This window comes from Perna viridis, chromosome 5 (genome assembly GCF_037379345.1).
Source record: "Perna viridis isolate PV_CMFRI_1.1 ecotype Kerala chromosome 5, ASM3737934v1, whole genome shotgun sequence".
Classification (NCBI taxonomy): domain Eukaryota; kingdom Metazoa; phylum Mollusca; class Bivalvia; order Mytilida; family Mytilidae; genus Perna; species Perna viridis.
In genome coordinates this window covers 35,972,760-35,995,512 of record NC_142449.1, presented here as the reverse complement: position 1 = coordinate 35,995,512, position 22,753 = coordinate 35,972,760, and the positions used below count along the sequence as shown (strand labels likewise).

The 22,753-nt window shown below is 31.7% G+C and overlaps 2 protein-coding genes across 3 annotated transcripts; both read left to right on the top strand.

Annotated features, from left to right (window-relative positions):
• Positions 1 to 303: 303 nt before the first annotated feature.
• LOC148617262 (homocysteine-responsive endoplasmic reticulum-resident ubiquitin-like domain member 2 protein) lies at positions 304 to 12,922 on the top strand. Of its 2 annotated transcripts, none has more exons than XM_088584799.1 (9): positions 304 to 352; positions 599 to 750; positions 1,290 to 1,367; positions 2,203 to 2,271; positions 3,706 to 3,818; positions 4,553 to 4,672; positions 5,249 to 5,566; positions 7,768 to 7,888; positions 9,897 to 12,922. In XM_088584799.1, the coding sequence occupies exons 2-9, from the start codon at positions 610 to 612 to the stop codon at positions 10,044 to 10,046; spliced, it is 1,110 nt and encodes a 369-aa protein (XP_088440925.1). In that variant the 5' UTR covers positions 304 to 352; positions 599 to 609; the 3' UTR covers positions 10,047 to 12,922. The 2 variants fall into 2 exon arrangements, with proteins under 2 accessions (XP_088440925.1, XP_088440924.1); XM_088584798.1 differs by having other exon boundaries at positions 580 to 750.
• Positions 12,923 to 14,280: 1,358 nt separating this feature from the next.
• LOC148617261 (uncharacterized) lies at positions 14,281 to 22,753 on the top strand. The gene is made up of 2 exons (XM_088584796.1): positions 14,281 to 16,265; positions 16,626 to 22,753. The coding sequence occupies exons 1-2, from the start codon at positions 15,767 to 15,769 to the stop codon at positions 21,536 to 21,538; spliced, it is 5,412 nt and encodes a 1,803-aa protein (XP_088440922.1). The 5' UTR covers positions 14,281 to 15,766; the 3' UTR covers positions 21,539 to 22,753.

Here is a 22,753-nt window from a genome sequence, read left to right as displayed (position 1 = left end):
AAGTAAAATACAAAATGGTTGGTACAGGATTATTTTAAATCAAAATAATTGGTTTGAAATAAAGGAATGTGCCGTTGCAAGAGATCCGACAGTGCAATTCCGAATGAATGTGAGTCAATGATTAGTTTATTTTTTCGAACGCAGTTCAGATGACTGATAGAAATTTACAAATTTTATTTTTATGTGCAGCTTTTAATTTTCCATTGAAAAGAAACAATAATGCAAATTTTTAAAAAATATTGTGTTTCAAAATTATTTTAGACTTGGCCAATTAAAAAACGCCAACCGGATTTTCCATGTAGTGACGTCAGCTGACTAGGAAAATCTGACGACTTACTTTATTGATAAACAGGTATTTTGTCCTTTAATAACTTTATTTCCGAAATAACACATCATCAAGCCATTGCCATTGCATCACCTGCTTCACACTGCTATAGGATACTGATGTGTATACCCAATAAATACAAGAAATCCGAGAAATACAAGAGTATCTTTGCCAACGGCTAATCAACCATTGATTGTTTACATTGTATGTTTTTGTACAACTTGAACTTGGATTGATTTATTGAAAATTGACAGTTTCAGTTGCAAATTAAAGGTACCATCACAATGGATATGGCCCAGCTACCTGTAACCCTAGTGATTAAAGCACCAAACCAGAGAATTGGGGACCACACAGTTGAGTGTATGCTTGGTTGGACTGTGAAGAAACTTAAAAGACATTTGGAGGAAGTGTACCCCAGTAAACCAGTAAGTTTTGATTGACACATATTTGTGGCATTGTTATGTGAGAAATAAGACTAAAATAAAGTATTTTTTATGTGAGTCAACATCATACTGCATGTACATTGTACACTTGAACATGTAAAAATATTGAGTGAAAACAACTTGTACAAATGTACATGTACATAAAGAATTTAATACTGATAAGGTCTGTTTCTTGTAAGTAATGTAACACATGGAAGGCATTCAATAGCGTTTTCCTTTGATCTTTCAAACTTTTGCCAAATCTCACTCATTTGTGTCTTAAAAACTTAGCAGCTCTGGTCTTTGAAAAGTTTTTGACTGTTTCAAGCTTCAGTATATTAATATGTGGCATTAAGCATAGAAAAAAGTTCCAGAATTTGTCAGAATGAAAAAAATTATACAGATTTTTATACATTTTAAAGCATACATTGTGTCTACATGCTTGTAAGTATTCATGCCTGTTATAATGTGATTATAATGTGATGTATGCCATGTATATCAGTTGTTTGTAATCACTGTTTTTTTTGTTTTTTTTTTTTCAGAAAGAAACCCATCAGAAACTGATTTATTCAGGAAAGTTATTACAAGATCATTTATTGCTTAAGGATGTTATCAGACAGGTATTGGTCAAAGTATAAGTGAGAACACTGTATTATACTGTTAAACAGTTAATACATACGTTATAATTGTGAGTTTCATCACCTTTTCACTTTGCCATTTGTACATGTGGTAGTCAGTTCGTTGCAGTTTATTGATTTCTGAGAAGTTATTTTATTCATTTCACTTATAATATAAGCTAAATTATCTCTCTGACCTTTGGAAGCCCTGACCAAGAATTAAATAAATATTGAAATATACATGTCTGTCTCATTGAAGTTCTGAAATTATGACATTTCGTATGTAAGGTTAGTTTGCGAGAGTTGGACTCATATTAATGTTTGCTGATATAGCTTTCATTAAAAGACAACACTAATACAGAATACCTGTGCCTGCTTACATGGTGTAGAATGAAATAAAACAAATTACCATGAAAACCTGTCGAAACCAAACCCCTTTTGATCTTTGGTTTAGACAGGGTGTCTGATGTCATTTTACTAAGGTTTCAAAAGATTTCAATTGAAAAAAATTGGACCGTAAGTGACAGTCACTGTAAGAATCAGGCAGTGGGTGAAACATGCTATGAAAAAAAAACCCCACCTTTTTGAAAGTGTAATTTAACTAATTGCATTATCAGAATCAAGGAAAATAATCAAGATTATCCATATTGTTTTGGTGAATTGACTTATGATTGTATTGAAATGCACAGGAAAATCTTATTTTTCTAACATTCTATTGAAAAAAAAACATATAATGCAGTTGAAAAACAGTCATTACACTTTTCCTAAAGGATCAGAAGTTGCACTCAGCTACATGTACATACTTAATACATTGTATATATATTTTTTTTAATTTTAGGATGAAACACAAACACACCACACAGTTCACTTAGTATGTAGTCAACTGGAATCTATAGAAAGACCAATGGTAAGACTACCAAATGTCATGGGAATTTTTAATGATGTATACACACTATCACTTTTGTTGTACATTGATTAATGACCATTTCTGGACATAACCTTAGAAAATAAGCTGTTTCTGGAAATGATTGAGTCATGATAGTGTTTACCTATTCTTTAACATTCAAAGAATAGGTAGACATTGGTTGAAAATGCTCACATGAGGTTGTTTTTGGCGTGATTTAATTTTCGCTACATTCACGTTCAAAGTTGAAACACAAATATTAAATCACGCAAAATATTTATGAAGATAAAAGAGAGTTATTCATCTTTATCAAATTCATTGAAGTGTTTGTCTGCCGCAAAAATTTCATTATGCCAAAAAACCACTCCTAGTTATTGAAGAAAAACATGAAATTTTCAACACCCCCCCCAAAAAAAAACCCACTCTTTACATACGTTGTATTTACTTATTATTTATTTAGTCAAGTGGCCCCTTATTTCTCTATGATCATTTTCTGAAAACCCAGAAAGATATGCACTTCATAACTCATTTAAGAGACTGTTCTTGCACAAACCAGTTATATTCTGTAATATGGGCAACACAAGGTAAATTTTACACCACAAGCATTTTTGTTCCTATGTAGATATTTTGTAAAACTCATGATGTCAGGAAAAACAGGTCAAAAGTGAAAGACTCAGAATATACATGTATGTTCAAAGTTCCCTAACAAATCATCTAGATTATGAACAGATCAAGGAGTTATTTCCCTTTATTTTAAATTTTATTGTGCTATCTTTTCATTTTTTTTCATTCTTACATGTACCATTTCATTAAATTATAAAACAACATTCATTTTTTGAGAACATGAGTAAATATTCTTAAATGGATGAATATTATTTGAAAACAAACTTTGGTGTGTGCCATCTACTGCCTGGGTATTCTATGGACACCCTCTTAACAGCTAACAATGTTGCATGAACCCAACATGGGTTTAGAAATTCTTACACCTATCAAATGCACCTCTTCATACATGGAAGATATTTTTTTGTTCAAAAAGATTGGATTTTTTTTTCAGTGAATCTTGTCTTGTTATTTACATGTACAATCAGTGATTTCATGTGCATTTTGTTTAATCATATTTTATTCAGAAAAAATAAGTATGTGTACATAGTATTGCAGTACATGACAACAAAGACCTGACTATGAAAGGATTTTGAAACAAGTGTTGCCACTTTAACATGTCCATGTTCTGTCGAAGTCAACTCAATTTTGTTGATGCCTTTTTATTTTGTTATACATGTACATGTAGTAACCCATATATGGGACTATTTGTCTTCAATCAATAAAAAAATGAAGTGATAATAATCAGAGAACTACATGTACATGTATATTGCCATCACATTGTATATAACTTATTTTGCTGTAAAAATCATTACTTAACTTCTGGTTGGTTTTCAGGTGGTACCAGAGTCAGTGTCAACAGCTGCCCCAACTGTCAATACAATGCCAAATACAGATGGTTTACGTTATAGAAATAATACCTCCAACTCCCCACAGAATAACTCTTATGAGTAAGTTACACATATTAACTATTTTAGTTATTTGTTTTCTGAAAGTTATTGTATTTTCTTTAAGTAAGCAAGACTTGCAAGTTATATTAGTCTGAAAATGAAAAAGATTTGTTTAGAATTTGTTTACTCTTTGGGTTCTTTATAACAATACTAATTTCTTAATATCTTTTTTGTTAACATCATATCTACATTGTAGCATTGATTAGATAAAAATAAAATTAGGGCATATAATAACTCCTACAGTTCTATTTATAATTAAGAATAAGGCTAATTGTAAAAAAAAACCCAAATAATTTCACATACTTTTTAGCAACTTGTGTACATGTACATCATGTACTTTTATGAAATATTAAGGCAAATATATATATTTATGTTTGTTTTCTGTTATGATGTTAGTCATGGCGTGGCACGAGTACTGGAGCTAGACCTGTTATATCTATGAGTGTATCTGAATTATCCCTTAAAATTTACTGAAAAATAAATCCAGGTACATTTCACTTAACTTGACACTTGTCCCCCTCTAAAAAAATAGAAAATATTAAAAAGATAATCTCAATCTGCGGATCTTGAATTTTACCTCTAGGTAACTAACAGCAAACAGCCATATACTTTTTGGTGGGCTAAATCCATGTACATGTAGTTCAGGAAACATTTACTATGTTTACAGTCTGTACAAACCTGTAAAGGTTAAATGCGTTACCTTAACATAAAGATGCAAATTGATTTTCATGCAGATCTCTGCCCAATATGAATCCTACACAACCCCAAATGCCCCAAACTGGTATGACACAGGAACAGTATATGATGATGATGCAGACATACTATAATCAGATGGCTGCCCAATACATGCAATAGTAAGTATTTTTTTTTCATGAAATGTCAGTTTTGTATGTTTGAATGTTACAAAAATTAGTGCTAACTGGCAAAGTGTTTCAAGTAAATTGTTTTTAAAAAAAACTTTTTCAGAATCATTTCACTTAAAAATGTACATGAATATCTTAAGATTAAAGAATTTATGACATTTTTAATACTGGAAACATTAATTTTCGTGCATGCTAATTTTCACGGATTCTGTCAAGTGAACATATTTGCGGATATCAATTTTCGTGGATTGAAAAAATGATAATCCTGATATAGTGTTCAAAATCAGTTTCGCGGGTATCATTTTTCGCACTATTATGTTCACCGTAAAAATCAGTACACTGTGAAAATTTATACTTTTACAGTATTTGGCATTGTTTTTTTGTTAATAATAGTAATTCTTATCTTTTCATAGATGATAGTCAACTTTTCCAAACCCTTTTGCCATCTAATCTTGATATTTTACTTGAAAATATTCTGGTTATAAATCATTAACCTTGCCTGTACTCTAGAAGTTCAAAAAATGAAAGTTCATTTTCAGCAGTGGACATTATTCTTTTTCTATACAGTTACCAAACTGGAACCTTCCCGGCTATGGCTGGTATGAACATGATGAATATGACCGTGCCTACACAAGGAGAACAAATCCCTACAGAACAGATTCAACAAAATAATGTACAAAATCAACAGAGAGACAATAACGATGTTATTCTAGATGCTCGTGGACGTGTGGTTGAAAACGTGGACAATGATGACGATTTCGGACATGATTGGCTGGATTATGTTTATACATTTAGTCGTTTCATGGTTTTGATTAGTATTGTGTATTTCTACTCCAACTTTACAAGATTCGCAATAGTGGCACTTTTCTTCTTTGTGGTTTATTTGTAAGTACCTTTCACAGTAAATGAGTTGACAATGATATTTTACAGGTTTTTTTCCCTTTATTGTAAATGCTTCGATAAGTGAATAAATATTTTTTTGACAAAAAATTGATGTGTATAAATAAAATGGAGTGATTTAGGCCAAACACAAAAACATGTATTAAGTTCACCATGGAAAATCTTATATTGAATTGGATTCATAGAAGTTCAAATAACATGCATTCATAAAGAAACATAAAATTCAGATTCAGGTTGGAAACGAGCATAGCTAATACAACTTTGTCTCAATAGTCAATATACAAAGATTTAAGCAGTGCACAAAACTTATTCCATGCTTTAGTTAAATCTTCAAATGTCTGAATATGAGAGTAATATTATAGAATTTATTTCACGTCAACGACACAAGTGAGTTACATAAACTTATTATACAGTGAACAACCAAATTCACTGCCATTTATACCCAGTAACAAATAGCATGTATGAAATTTTGTTGTCTCTGCTCTTCCAATGTATAGGATGAGTCTACTTAATGACAATCAAATTTGCAGGTTTTTTTTTTTTTTAGAACATAAGAAAAGTTCAATTTTTGTTCTCACTTCTCTTGAACTTCAAATAGTTTTCTCGCCACTGTTAACTTTTTGAATGAAAATTGAAGATAAAGTAGATTAATTCCTGTCTGATTTTTGTTATACCCTCACTCATTGGAATGGCGGCTGAATTGTTATCACTTGTACTTTCATCAGTCTGTCTGTCTGTCCATTACTCTTTATTCTAACAGATTTTTGAGCCAGTGATTTAGCTAGCACTCGCCATTTTCGCCATTGACGAATGATTTTCGAAAGTGGTGAATTTTTCTCGTGCACGATTCGTCACTTGATATTTGGCTCCCCCCCAAAAAAAAATATCGGTAAAAAAGCCTCTGATGTTACCATGACCCCATAATTGACAACTTTATTACCTTTCCCAAGCCAATTAGGGTTTTACAACAAACAATCATGACCAATATTTTGATTGCATCACCTTTGTTCACACCTTGCTTGATCACCTGGTTGAGGCTAATTATCCCGACAAACAAATTAATTAACGGTAATGATTTGTTTGTTGAATGCTGTGACACGTTCTCAAAGTACTCAAAGTGTCATCATATGTATTTAAAATGGAAAGATGTTTGGATTTTTCAATCACAGTTTGAATCGCAACTATGTCCGCCATTACGCATTATTTTAGTTCGTCGTCACATGACAACGTACCTAAAGGTCAAAAGTTTAAAAATAAGTCAACTACTACAAATAGTCGCAGTGATCGACTATTAAAGGCAAAATTTAAACCAGAGTGGTCAAAGATATTTCCATGCATATACTACATAGATGGGGCGATGTACTGCCGTCACTGCCAAGATGCAGGACTTACCAATACATTTTCTATCGGAAGCAACGCATTCCTAAAAGATAATATACAGAAGCACATCAACACTGCTGATCATAAACGGGCAGTTCAGTTCTGATATGGGTTCCTTTGATTTTAAGATAGCTTTCACTTTGTGGTGCATGGCTAAGGACAGGAGGTTTATGCATTACTGATCAAGTAAACAGTGCTTTACATTCTTAGACACATGCCAACAATAAAAGCTGATGTATATAATTTTTAGATTTTTACACAATGATATGTATGAGACAGTAACAAAGTATTTTTTTGCATTTTTTATTCATGAATAGTTGCTAATGTAGAAACTGTATGTTGTTATATATTTTTTATTAATATGAATTATCTGTTATTTATATACCAGTGTTGAAATAGAAATAAACATGTTATTATTTATAATATAGTTGTTATAAGTATATGTATATACATGCATGCTGATAAATTTGCGACGCGAAAAGAAAAAAACAGTATTGAGATTTAGTCTTACGCAAAAGTGACTAATGGGTTGAAAATCCTGGCTAAATCCCTGTGAGCTTCTATTGGAGAGAATGCTTAGATATTTGGTATACTGTAATAAGGATAACTCCACTCAAACATTTTGTGTCAAATATGAAAGGAGAAGATATGGTGTAAGTCATTTCAAGGTTTGATAGATATGATTAAAATAAGGTATACTTTTATGTATCATGATGTAGCATGCAATATCTTGTTTCTCATAAGAATGCTTTTTTTACAATCATATCTTGATTTATCTTCTCATTACATGTAATTTATCCTTCCAGATATCAAACAGGATTTTTTCGTATTAGACGACGAGAACCAGCACAGCAACGTCAAGTTCCACAGAACCCTGAGGCACAAGAACAGCAACAAGAAGAAAACACACCAAGAGAAAATAATCAGGTATTTATTCATCCTTTGAGTATTAACATTGGATGGTTATCATTTATATTATTGGTATTTATGTATTTACTATGAGGCAGATATAGCTTGTAAGAGGACGAGGTTGAATATATAAATATGTTTAAAACTCTTGTTGTCGCTATTTTCCCACTCTTGTTGATTTTCTCAAAATCTTGATGGATCTTGACACTTCTTGTTGCTAATTAGTAAGACCGATAATACATAGTGGTTGTACTTTGGACTGTCTGGCTTAGGCCAAAAAGACTCTCTCTTCTGGGTTATTGGAAACAAAAAAAAGTATCTGTATTTAAATAATTATTGAAGACCATGGAATAATGCTTTTTAGCAAAGAAGATATGAAAATATCAAACTTTGTATGGGATGACTTCCTGTTATACTATATTCAGGCTCTCTGTGCTTCCATGCTTGTGACTATTTCGCATGAAATACTGTTAAGAGAACTTCGTCCTCTATTAGGCATGTTTACCATTTTTCAATACAATTACACAGTTCAGCAACAGATTCATGCTTACTCATGAAACATTCATAGAAGGGGAAGCTGACTTGGAAAAATAATGGAACTCGAAATGCTCTGGCAGTATTTAAGTATCAGTTCACATAAAGTTCAGATATTGCCAATGGTCAAGTGATTCATTGTAAGAAAAATCTACCAAACGAACAATGCTTTTTTCAGGTTACACATGCTATACTTTAACATAATGATAATTATTTCTGCATTCAGATCTCTATTTTTTATTTTAAAAATCATATATATGTATTCGACTCCCACTAAAATCAACCAAATCAAACCAAATCAAGAACCATAACTCTTGCAATGTGCTAATTTCATGTACAATCTATATCATTTGTATCTCAAAAGCACACAACTAAATGAAAACTAAGACCGGTTATGTGATCAGTAACTGTTTCTGAACAAGAAATAAAACTGAATTTTGTGGGTTTTCGAGATGCATGAATCACTTTCTGTCTGATTTTTAGAAAGACTGTTACTTAAATGTTTTTAGCTTCACACTTTTTTCTTGGTTTGTATTTGTGATAAATAATTCTATTTATCATAAAAACAGTGAATTAACATTTTTATGCTGTGTAATAAAACAAAAATATTCACACGCGTAACAAATTATGTATTACAGTCGACTCCACTTAATCGCATATCGCTTTATTGCATATTTCAATTATTAGCATAATTTTCTCCTGCACAAAACCATTTCCTATTATTCTATTAGGGAAAAAATCGCTTATTTGCATAGGCCTTGCAGGTGCATTTCGGTTTATTGCATAGAGAATTTTGCCGGTGATAGGTATGAAAGTAAAATGTTACCTTGTTATCGGATTGTTTGAACCGGATATGGCAGTGTTTTATTTACAAATATCAAAACTCTTTTGTCGTGTGATGTTAACTTTATTTGACATTAATGTTGATTTCGTCAATCTACGTACCAATCACAAAATTAAAATTTATTTGAAAACAATAAATTATAGAGAAAATCTTTATAATAGCAAATACAAAAGTTAATCAACTGAAATACAAAAAAAAAAATAACAATCATGTAAATGTAGTATGTTGTACACATGTTTCTAAAAGTATCCTCTCATCAGAAGCATTAGAATCAAATACTTAAGAAGTTGGAAATCATGAATAATCCAGAATACGATTATTGGTGTTGAAAAAGCTATGATATTTTATTTACAGACATCATATGCTGGCACTTGTCACATTTTCACATTCTCCTGCACACATGATCAGATTTCTTTTATTTTCTCCTTACAATTTAAAAATTATCCTATGAATCATTATGAACAAGGAATACAAGCATGAATGGAGAACAATATTTCACCACTGTTCCAATGATAATCTAGTACTCAGAATTTGAAAAAAAATTGTGTTAAGTCTTTAGTGCTTGATATATCCTCAGTAATCATGATAATATGCCATAAACAATACATTGAAATAATGCATGATTTTTCCTCTTTTTCTGATTTGCAGGAAGAGAACATTGAAAATTCAGAATCAACTGAAGCTGCCCCAGCCCAAGAGCCACCTAAGCCCAGTCCATTGTCTGTAGCATGGACTTTCTTCACAACTTTCTTCTCATCTTTAATCCCACAGCCACCACCAGCTGTTAATGCCAACTGAAAAATGAGGGAAACATGTCTTGACATATTACTTCAGTCTGGTGTTGGATACTAGGTGTACACATTTCAGCTGAAACAAATCGGAAGCAATAATTAATTTTTTAATGTTTTTGCATATGTGGTGAAATATTTCATGTGAGTATTGTGGACACTTCTTTGGAAAACAGTTTTCACTGGGTTGCAACTTGCAAAGACATCATTTCAGAAGACTTTGCTTGCATGTTCCTGTAGCTACAATGTATATGTACATTTCAAATTGATTATTGAAAACAAAATTGAATAATAAGTTTCCTGTCATGTCAAAGTGGTGATTTGGTATACGTCGAATGAATTAAGGAGATCATTTTGTATCATGATTAAGAGGTAGTAGTGCTAATATCTCTTCTGTCATATATTACTTCATTCAGGATAAGGTAGATAATTTTTCATTCATGAAAATCTTTACTTGTACTACATGCATGTACAAAAACTAGTTGCAATCATATTTTGGTCTCATCACTTGATATTGTATACATTTTAACTCTTTAATCAATCTTAGTGTTTTGTCATAATTGGCCACATTTTTGTATGCATAATTTTTATTAGTGTCACATAGTTTTTAAAATTGAATATGAAATCCAGATTTGTCTCCCTTTAAGAGAAATCCAGTGTATGAAAAAAGTATTATAAAGAATATGATATGACATAATAGCTTTCCATCTCACTGATAAAAACAATAAATGAAAGTTGTCAGGGATAACACAGTACCTTTCAGGGATTAAATTACAGAATTTTTTCCATTACCTAAATTTAGCAAGTACTGAAAATTTACACTTGCTACATGTAAATGTAAGTATTTTGGGTTATTTCTGGACTTTACCTATATGACACATAGAATTCTACTAGCAAGTTTTAGCAAGTGGATATATTTTCTTCTTGCAAAATTGAATTTCAACTTGCATTTAGCAAGTATTTCCCCTTAAATTTGATTACTGCCTTTATAGACCATATACAGCCATCTGAAATTGCAATTTTACGACTGAAAGGATCTTTACATAGGTTGTTGATAACTCTCTAACTTTAGAAAGTTTATTTACAATGATATGTAAGTGATGCTGAAATGCTAAAATAGTGAGCAGTAAAAGGTTGGGGTCGTGGTTTTTTTTTTTAAATTAAGTTTTCCCTAAAAATTTTATTAATGTTAAAAAATTAGGATGATTATGGATTTAATTTAATGTAAAAACTTTGTCTTTCTAAAAGATGATTTTTGAAAATGGTTGTTTCTTTTGTCTTTTCATTTTCCTTTATTATTCCCTATTCTTTCCTATATTTTTGGTCTTCTAAAAGATTTCTTAAAAAAAGAATATTCTATCCTTTTAGGCAAGGAAAAAAAATGTTTCCGCTATCATGCTCTAAAAACTAGGGCAGGTAGGTGGGCCAAACTTATATTTTTGATAGTTTTATTTTGGAATCAGGGTTGCCAGGGTTAGTGAAAACATTGGTATTTTTTTTCAGGCCTTCATAACAGTTCTAACTATTAAGTTGTTAAACTATTTATTAAAGGTCTTCTTAATAAATTTTTTTTGTCTTTTTAAAAGTTTTATATGCTTGTTATTTTTTTCCTTTTGTTACATTTGTACTTTTTTGTTTAAGTTTGTTATTGATTTAATGTACATAAATGTAAATATACTGTTAACAGATGAAATGCCAAAAATTTGATAAAATGCATTTTTATTTTGTTCATGGCAATGAAACAATATTACGAAGTTCAGTTGTGAAGTAAATGTAATTCATGTACGACAAAAAATAAGGGCATCTGTTGAACATTTTTTCACCCAAAAGAAAGACTTGAAAACCAAGCTTCATTATATAGAAAACAATACAGAAAAAGGATATACGTGCAACATGTACAAGTTCCAATATAAAAACAAATATGAAATACAGGTACAATTTAAAAAAAAAAAATACAAGATTCTATTTTATTTTAAAAAGAATATTGAATGATACAAAAGAATATATAAAATGATGTAAAAAAGAAAATGCATTTTTACCGTGTTCATTTGATATTATTTTAAATTCTAATCAAATTAAAATTTAGTTAAAAGTTATAATTGACTCTGATATGTTCATGACACAATTTTTTGCATCCTAAATCTGATTTGTCTGAAGAATACAATGTATATTGTTGAACCTTGATATTTTTTATACTTTAAAAAAAAGGAGACAAAAAAAAATCATGTTTGACATTTCCATATGTAGATGTATACTGTTTCATTTTCAAGTTTTGTGTAAATATTTGTACATACTAAAAGTCAGTCCCATTTACAAGTACATTATCAGATATTTATCATAAAAGAATAATAGAGAATTAATGTATATAAGGTTGAATTTTGTTCTAGACCTGTTAAAATGTTTCGGTCTTTTGATTTGTGGGCATTTGCTCTTTTTGAAATAGAGATAAAAATGTTTCTGGTTAAGTTTTTGTTCTGAAAAAATAATGGCTCTGTTTTCCTTCAGTTTAATATAGGCTTTGAGCTACATTTACATTTCTTTTGGTTTAGAGTTGAAGAATATTGAAATTGATCATAACTCAAAAACCCATTATTTTATTGAGTATTTCATTGAAATTTTGGGACAAAGGAGTTATAAGATTAGACTAAATTTATCCTTAACTTCTTATGCCTCCCAAAAAAAGAATTGTCATTTTTTTATTATTGTTCTATAGGGATGTAAGCATTTTAAGCAGGTCTTATTTATGGTGCTTTAGATATGGTGAATTGGTATCATTGTATGTATATCATTTACTACTTACCATATGTTTTCTTTCTGTGATGTCTATAGAATTCCTTCATGTATCATACGACACAAGTATGTGGGAAATAAATTAATTCTAATGATTTTTAGTAATATTCTGAAATAGAGTCACAATACATTAATTCACACTTTTCGTTTTGCTCCCGGTGACCCCAAGTTTGTCACTGAATGACCTTTTGACGTCAGAGAAACAATGTGATAAAGGAGAGTTCAGTATCAAAACAAGAAGATATATTTTCATCAATGGTGTCCACAAGTGTGAATATGTTTTACATAACTAGTAAAAATACTTGTGGAAAATGTAGTAGTCGGGTAAATGGCAATGTGACCACCATTGAATTATAAGAAATCTGAAGAAAACCAACCAATCATCATCATATGATTGAACATAACAATGTTTTTATAGAAAGTTGTTATAATCCTAACAATTAAGTTATAAGTACAAAACGGCTTGTGTGATACAATACGAATGAAATACAGACAAGAAGAGAAATAAGGGAACAAAACTTGACCAAAAGTCTAGATTATTGTCTTGCGGTGACTTAAAATCCCAGTGTAATGGGTTTAGATGGTATATACTGTTTTGCGATATATCTTCCTCAGTATCTTACTATAGCCTCATCATTTGCTTGGTGTTTGGTAGATATTGGTCAGAGAAATATCGAATGGAATGCATCAATAAGGGGTCTAATGTTATGGAGTTTGATCCTGTGGCACATCTGTTTCGGAATTATTTACTTGTGAAAGTACTTCTATTCGTGAGTACCAATTTTAGTGGTTAAGGGGAAAATGATCAGTTCACGGGTTCTTGAAATCGTGGATTTGACAACTCTCATACGAATGAATGGAATATTTTCTTTTCGTTGGGAACCAAATTTCGTGGTTTACCAAACCCACGAAATCCACAAAATTGGTACCCCATTAATAATAATAGTTTCATATACTGATTGAGCTCTTAATTCATAACGCCGAATGGCCATAATATTAGTATTTATTTCCTGACCAGTACGAAGCGTTATCGGGTAACCTGATAATGCCTGTTAGTATTTTGAATGCCCCACCCAATTTGATGACGTCACTTTACACGCCTTAGACTTCTCGGACGCATTTGTTTATAGAAAATATTTGGTGAATGGACCTTAATCTCTCGGATTAAAATAAAAATATGATGTTGTGATTCACATTTATCAGATTTTACTTATCATATTTATCAAAATTTGCAGTATTACTAATATCAAAATACCTAAAGCACCGAGGCTTCGTTCCTTGTACTTCACATGGTAGAATCTCTCGGTGTTGGATTTGGATTCCTATTTCAATAGTTTTGGTTTTGAGTACTTCTTGTATACAGTTAATTTTTGGATTTAGATATTCCCATGTATTTGATTCTTATGCTGCTGATGAGGGGTTACTCCCTGAATATCGGATTTGCAATAAATATGGATGGTATTTCATATTCAAGTTTATTGTGACATTGTCTCATCTTTTTACCCGCTAAGACACTATTTCCTTTTTGCTGACACATATGTGGACTTATACCAAGTTATTCAAGGGAGTGAAATGTGAAAAGAAGCGGTATATTTTTGTCTATGGATATATGCAAATGTAGAAGACTAAAAAAACAGTAACGATAGATGTTAGGAAGTTGCATCCCATTGCTTTTTACATATTGTGCCAATAAAAGCTGCTATTTCATCGCTAGTTTAGATCAGGTCCATGTTGTGTATTTTTTGATAAGTTTTTGAATCATTTCATCTTTGAAAAATAGTTTAAAGTAGTCTCACTCATTTGCATTTGGTCCAAGGTTGTGACATTATTTTGGATGAAAGTTTTATGTCGATTGGATCTTGCTTTTCACGCCAGTTAGGCTCATTGTTTGGAATGTTGTTTGGGATAAAATGGACATTTTCATCTTGATCGGATGGAATTGTTGCTGCGTCTGAAGATTCATTGTCGCTGCTTTGCTGCAATTCCTCGCCACTATCAAGCTCATGATTTCGCTCAATTCTGATAGATTTGTCATGACGTTCATTTTGTGTTTTCTTTACTGGTAGTCCGTCTGCTGTTAAGAAGTACCGTGCAAATTCATGTTATAAGAAAATATTGCAAGAATACATGATCACATTCACATTCTTTTTGTTCACAAAACGGAGTTATTGCAAAGTTATAATCATTTCAATGTAATGTGTTAAAATGTGGAAAGTTCTGCGTGGCAAGATATTAATCCACATGCGATTGGGTTATTTATACTCATGCAGGGAATTATTTGTCAACCGTGCAAAATCTAACTGAAAATTAGCTCTTCAATAAGAGAAAAAATATGGTTGTACTACGATATGGGTGAAAAAATAATAGTCAACAATGGCTCTGTTCGTTAAAATACATATATGTATGAGATATAAATATAATATTTACAAAATATGGCTTGTCTTAGACAGTCGGTATCCAAGACGGAAGTAAATTGTACTAAATGACTCGCCATCGATTTGCATTTTAAAGATATTTTATGTCCTTGTCACTAAATGTATTAAATAAGAAAATAAACCTGAAATATTTGATTTCATTGCTGTGCGTTATGCCTTATCAGCAACAGTTGACGGATTGAAAGATTATGTCGAACATCTATTAGAAGAAGTGAAAAGGGACATTTATACGAAAGTTGCAGGAAAACCGAACTGTAAGGATCAATGTAGCATTACGCAAGGCCGGAAATTCAAAGACTGGTGTCAAACATGTTCTACAATAAAACACGTTTTAAAAAATCATCACAGGTATACTAAACAGTGGGAAAATATCCAATGGAAATTGATTGACTCAAGTACCTTGTATTATTCACTAGAAGAACTTGCAAAGTGTTTCATCAAAGATCCATCTACTGTCGGAAGAACTCATGAAGGATTTGGACCTCTGAAAGATTTCGGAAATCTTATGTCATTATTCAGAAACTTAAAGATTTGCGATATTAGTTTGCACAATGTAGAGTCTCTTCTAAGGATTCGTAATAGATACTTCGGACACAATTACAGTGAAATGCTACATAATGTAGAGAAGAATGAATGTATGAGTGAATTACTTAAACTTTTTGCTTTTCCGTCTGTTAGAATATATGAAAGTTCAAAATCGGCAATTGAAATAATTAAAGAGCTGCAAAAAACAGACAATGCTTTAGTGAAAACTTTATTCGAATCTAGAAAATCCTTTCCGGAAAATATAGTAACAGACACAGAAAGAACAAATCTTTCAAATGAAGAGAGACAAGTTGTCGATAAAATGCTGGCTGAAATTCCAGAGAGGGTTGAAATAAAGAGATTCGATAACTGCAATATGTTATATCTTGCAGTAATGCTTATGATTATAGTTATTGGCATACCTGCAATTTATTATTATTATATGGCACAAAAGCTTGTTGTTGAAAACCAAAATGGAGGTAAGAAAGCAATTATTTGACTATTATAAAACAGTTCAATCTTTAAGTTAGGTGACATATAAGGACTGAATCGCTCATCTGGAACTTAGTTCTTCGCTTTATCAATATATCACGCTTCCTTCCTTTGAACATTTATACGTATAGTTATACATGGAAAAAAACAGCATGTAATATACACAAATTTTGACCATTTTAACGTTAACTGTCGGAATGCGAAAATACTGAAATTTTCGGAGAATAGACAGTAACACATTTCAAGTTGTTTTAATTTTACTACATATTATATTGTATGTACTACTGGATGCACAGTAATTGCACAGATAAACGTTTTCACTTTTAACGCTTCATTTTATATTTCAGCTGAATGCATGAAACTTATATCATCAGGCCCGATAGGATTTCCTTTCGATTTTATCCCATATATCGAAAACTTGAGAGAAGATATCATGATAGAAAGAGCATGGCTATCGGAAATTGTCCAATCACAAATAAATCAGACCGAAAGAGGGCTATTACTTTCGGCAGAAATGGGCTATGGGAAATCTACATTGATTTCAAACATATTGTGTGCTGATAAAAAGTCTCCTTGGCACGATGTTCGACATCAAATACTCTCTTATCACATGTGCCGTTTTGATCATGTTTTTCTTAGCAAACCAGCTGTGTTTATAAAAGTATTGGCGCAAATGATTGTTAGTAAAATACCAGAACTTGGAAACATGATAGTTTCGGATGAAAATGCAATGAGGTTTCTACAACTCGATTCTACTTGCTCTGAAGACCCAGACTCATGTTTAGAAATGACAATTTTGAACCCCCTAAGAAAATCACAATATCATCAAAGGTGGTTAATAATTATTGATGCTTTGGACGAATGTCAGGAGGCAATTACAAATTTGTTGAAACGAAAATTAAAATATTTTCCGAGTTTTTTAAAGTTCATTATAACATCTCGAAATATAGAAGAAGTAACCAATGCACTGAGCAAAATCAAAATTATAAATTTAGATGAGTTTGAACAACAAAATAAAGATGACATCAAAAACTATTTGACAACAAAAATGCAAATGGATGATCGAGGAATACAAAGATCTTTAAATTCAACAGGTTTTAATTTTCTCCTGACTAAATTGTTTCTTTATCAAAATGGTGAAAATACTTCTCATTTACGGTTGTCGTTAAATGAAGTTTTTGATCGAACTTTCCATAGAGTGTTTGGAAACGATTACAACAAATTCAACATTTTTAGACCTGTTCTTGAAGTTCTATGCGCTATATATAAACCCATTCCAGAATCCGAATTGATTAATATAATTCGGACTCCTTTCAATGATTCCGAGCAATACCTGATTTTGCATATGATTGGGAATCACTTGAGACATTTTGTTCGTAAAACGAGAAATGAAGTAACTTTGCTCCACAAATCTATTGGCGACTATTTAACGAATAAATCACGGAAACATTTGCAATACTACATAAAGAAAGAAAACGGGCACAAACTAATTGGAACCTACCTGCTTGATAATGCTAACTCGTCTAATTTTTTTGGGGACGTCATTGTTGAACACGTGTACCACGTTAGCTTGGCAAACAATAAGATGTTAACGAAGGAATTAATAAAGAGGATGAAACTTGTGAATTCTTCGAAAATCTTAGAAAAGTTTCCTTTACACCAGGCTGCAAGGGAGGTCAATTCTTATCAAACAATTAAATTACTGCACCAGCTTCTTGGTGCAGGTGCTGAAAATCTACGCGATGACAAAAATGCCACTCCAGCTTTCATTGCAGCAAGTGCAGGAAATTCCGAAGCTTTCCGTGCATTACTTGATATAGGAAGTACCACAAACACTACACAGCCGAATGTCGGCTTCAATGCTAGTTTTGTAGGTAGGCGTAAAAAGGTATTTCTCTGTAAGTACATTTTGTATTGTGGTTACAATCTGTTACATATTGCATCCCAGAACGGGCATATTGTCGTGGTTAAACTGATTCTGAAGAAAAATAAATCAATGATCAACAGTAGAACTGGCATTGGTTTGACTGCCTTTCATTTAGCATCTGAGCACGGTCATATACATATTCTGAAATATTTGTTGCAGTATTTTAAAGTAAAACCCGACTCCTTGTCACTACATCATGCAGCAAAAAATGGTCACAATGAAGTTGTACAACTTTTATTATATAATGGTTTTGATGAACACTGCCCAATTTGTAATGGGACTGCATATTGGATTAAAGACCATAGAAAGGGCAAACATATAAGAAATAAAAAGCCTATTTTGGAAAAGTATTTTGAACAATGGAAACCTTTTTTAAATGAAGTAACTTTACCGAATGTTGACAGATCAGTTGTTCAAGACAATTGGCATTTGATAACTTGTGAATCAGCACTTGAAGCTGCCGTTCAAAATGGTCACTTAAATGTTGTTAAATCTCTACTTAACTCAACAAACAATAGTTTGAATTGTGCTAATTTATATGGACGAACTCCGTTGATGACAGCAGCGATAAAGCAAAACTTGGAAATATTTCGATACCTTTACGAACACGGAGCCAATTCATCGACTAGATGCGCTAAAGAAATCAAAATGAACACGAACCCTTTAAAGGGGTCCGATTCTCAACATGTATCTTCAGAAACGTGTATTGAAGGAGCATCTCTTGAACACTTCATTGCCGCAAACTTAAAAACAATTGAAATGTACCGATATGTTGATAAAAACATTAGTTCTCTTAATTGGTCGAAGTTGGACAAATTCAAATTAACGCCACTCCACTATGCATTTTGTTCTAAAAGCATGGTTCTCATAATGGCTACTTTGAAAGGATTAATATCTCCAGCGAACTTACTTTTAAAGAGAAGTCTAAATGGATCAACTCCGTATCATTCATGTGCTTCATGTGAATCGTATGCGTTTTTTATTTTAGACGTACATTATAACGGGAGTAAAATAGAAATACCTGAAGTTTACGACAATGAGAACCGTAGTATTTTACAATACGGAATACTTAACCATTTACCTTCAGAAAAACACAGGAGTTGGTACTTGTCATTATTTGTCAATTATCTTGATATTGCTGGGCACAACTTACGACACGCTGACAAGTATGGAGAAAATTTTCTTCACTATGCATGTAGATCAGGGGTATATTACGTTCTACTGGATGCTATTAAAAGATTGTCAAAAACAGACTTCCACAAAGCAACACTCAAGAAAAATGTAAATGGTACAGTTCCAATTGAAATAGCCTTTATATACATGAAAGAATGGCACAAAAATGATCCAATCAACCTTCCTTCAGGCTGTTCCTTGGATATAATATTTACTTCCCAATGCTCGAAAAATATTACTGATTTGTTGTCACCCCATGAAATGTGTATATTAGTTTTACTGCAGTATTGCTTTTCAAAAGATAGCATGAATACATGCGCGTTTAATTTTGAAAGGCTTTTTGATATTTCTGTCAAGAAATCAAGGCTTTATCCCGTTTTAATGCTACGAATATATGCTAAGGTAAACATCGATGAAATATTAGCATCATCATCTAGATTTAATGAAATGCTTAAATTTTACAAGGGACCGTATTTATTGGATTTATTTATCCACGAAAAGAACTGCATTGAATGTAACAACGGAAAACCAAGCCCGATGCATGAAATTATATGGAATGACAGAAACATTCATAGAAATATAGATATTATTGGTTTGCTACTGAAATTTAAAGCGTCTTTTCTGGATCAGTGTTTTGACAAAGATGGTTATAATGTGTTGCATCGAGCAGCCATGGGTGGCAATGTAAATGCATTAAAAATTCTGTTTGTTATTGGTGTGGACATTTTTAAAAAATCATTAAAGAATGAAACTGCTTTAGACATTGTTATAGAGCATTCTCCGTATCTAATGGAGGGTCAAGCTCCATTTTATTATTTTAAACAAGAACACAGTCAAGTTTTGCGCTACCACAGAGAAAACAAAAGAGAGGATATTCGTGTTCAGGAAATTCCAATGATTGACTTTGATGAATCCTCAGTACTTATCCTTGACAAGATGTTTAATCGAGCTGACGGAAGAAAAATAAACATTCTGAAGCACAGACTTTGTCCGGAGAAAGTTAAGTCTCTTGGCTTGCTACATGTATCAGCAGCAAAGGGATTTAAAGTGTTTTTGAAAAAATGCAGAACACTGTTTGGGTTTGAAGTACTAAAGTGTAGCAATGTACACAATATTTCACTTTATTACTTAACACTTTTATTCAAACAGAAAACGATTACTAACTGGTTTCATGATTTAGGTATAAAACCATTATTACCAAATTATAATCTCCACGTGGCAATTTCAGCGAAGTGTGCTTCTCCAAACACTTTCACTGACTGGACATGTAAATTAGTGTTTTACCACAGGTTCCCTTACTTGCAAATTCACAAGATCTACAACTGCTTACGGACACTATTAGAAAAAGAAGGTCCTTCTTTACTTCCAAAAAGGGTGTTCAAAATGCGATTTTCACATCTTTCGATCTATAGGTCACTAATTCTAATCAACGTGTATAATGAAGCGTGGTTTCCTTGGTTATCATCCGAAAGTTTTAGTATTAAGCACAAGTTTGAACGAATTTCCAAGCTTCGAAAAAAATCGAAAAAGGTAAACAGTAAATTGATACAGGAATGGAACGAAATGATGATAATATTTTCTGTTGTTAGACAAGCTTTGATCGAGATCCAGAGAAAGTTGGTCATCTTGTATTTTCGTTATCTTCATTTTGAAGTTGGTGGTAAAATCAGTCTGTTTCACGAGCTGTGTAACAGTATATCATATGAAGAATCCAATGTTTCTTGCCAGGGTTCGTTTCACACTTACAGAGTCATGTCAAAGTTAAACTATCTTGGACAATTGAATGAAAGGACTGACATCAGATTTTTTCAAGAGACAACTTTGTTAAAGGCTGACCCGTTTAATTTTGTTCATGACACTAAGTTAAATAATGAGAGTAGAAACTTTTTAAATAACAAGTTAAAGCGCTTAAAAGATCGACTTCTCAAAGCTGTTCTTAAGTTATGCCGTCTGTGCAGTTTACATTTTTTTATTCATAAAAGTTTATATAACCTTGTAATTGGTTTCATTGATTTGTGTTTTTATATAGTTATACTGTATTTATACTTTTGTAATTTTAGATTTGTTCTCCTTTTTGACTTAGGGTGCGCTCATTTACTAGTCATTGTACTTGTATCTTTGACTATTTCCTGTTTTATGTATGATTGTGTACCACAATAACATTGTACCAATGCAGTCAGATTTAATTTGATGATTACTTTTCCATCCTTTTGAGACAGACCATAATGTAAAGTTTTATTATATTTAAGGTTTATATTTCATGATTGCTTCAGTAGTTTTTGTTTACATATAGCTATTTTGATGATTTATCATGCACCTTGTTCATTCATTAATAACTAGGTAACCCCGTCTGAATAGTATGGCATTATTATTCTGTGAGTGTCTTTGCAAAGTAAATTATATTAGTCTTTTTACTACCTTTTTATGACTTGTGGTAGATAACGAGAATCTTGGTATCCTACATACTGGCCTTTTTTGTTTTGATAAATTTATTGATTTTTGTTATTTTTCCTACAGAATAAGAAATAACTTAAGGAAGATAATCAAAGTTTTATTACACTACACTCTTCCCTATATTGTATTGATTTTTGACTTATTGCTTAATTATGTGTTTTGATCAACTTCATTTTTTCAATTATTATTTAGAGGGTTACCTTTTTCTTTTTGTAACTTTTTACCGCCATGTATTATTTCTAGATATCTACACAATCATGTCAACCTCAAAATATATGTTATTATGGACATAGTGTTATTTGTGGATATTATACAAAATGGTCATCTATCTGTCAGTAACCTGGCGGAATAACGTCATATTAGACTATACTCCAATTTGTACTTCTGTGCATTTTTATACTAAATATTTTGACTGAAATGTTGTTATTCAATGGTATTTATTAAATATTTTCAGTCTGCACAGCCAACTTTACACAATCACGCAATGGTCATGCTGAATTTTTACAGGTTGTACATAGTATTTTTCAGCCTGACTTATAGACTAAATGTAAAGAAAGAGTCATTTGTTAATAATTATATCGACAATAAATGTGTTTATTCTACTGAATTTCCATTGAACTTTTAATTAATGATAATTATCTGCATAGTGTACGATTTTGTTAACCTTATTTGTTGTGCCAAATATTATCAATTTATTCTAATATGGCGTCCTTAAAAGTCTTTGAGACCATAACTGTTGTTGATTTTTGATTGCATATGAGCTGCACGCGACTTATTGGGCGTGGCTTGTGTGTAAATTACTGCCCACCTTAATCATGTGAACGAGCACATGTAACATTCCGATTTGTATCAACTGTTTTCATTCATTTCAGTTGCGTGAATGAACATCAAATTCATATTTAATAAAAATGTTAAACGTTA

Excerpts from the sequence above, each read along its gene's own strand:
- LOC148617262 (XM_088584799.1), top strand. The coding sequence starts at position 610 with ATGGATATGGCCCAGCTACCTGTAACCCTAGTGATTAAAGCACCAAAC. Across the intron at positions 1,368-2,202 it reads TTAAGGATGTTATCAGACAG|GATGAAACACAAACACACCA; the intron begins GTATTGGTCAAA and ends TTTTAATTTTAG. Across the intron at positions 4,673-5,248 it reads GCTGCCCAATACATGCAATA|TTACCAAACTGGAACCTTCC; the intron begins GTAAGTATTTTT and ends TTTTCTATACAG.
- LOC148617261 (XM_088584796.1), top strand. The coding sequence starts at position 15,767 with ATGTCATTATTCAGAAACTTAAAGATTTGCGATATTAGTTTGCACAAT. Across the intron at positions 16,266-16,625 it reads TGTTGAAAACCAAAATGGAG|CTGAATGCATGAAACTTATA; the intron begins GTAAGAAAGCAA and ends TTTATATTTCAG.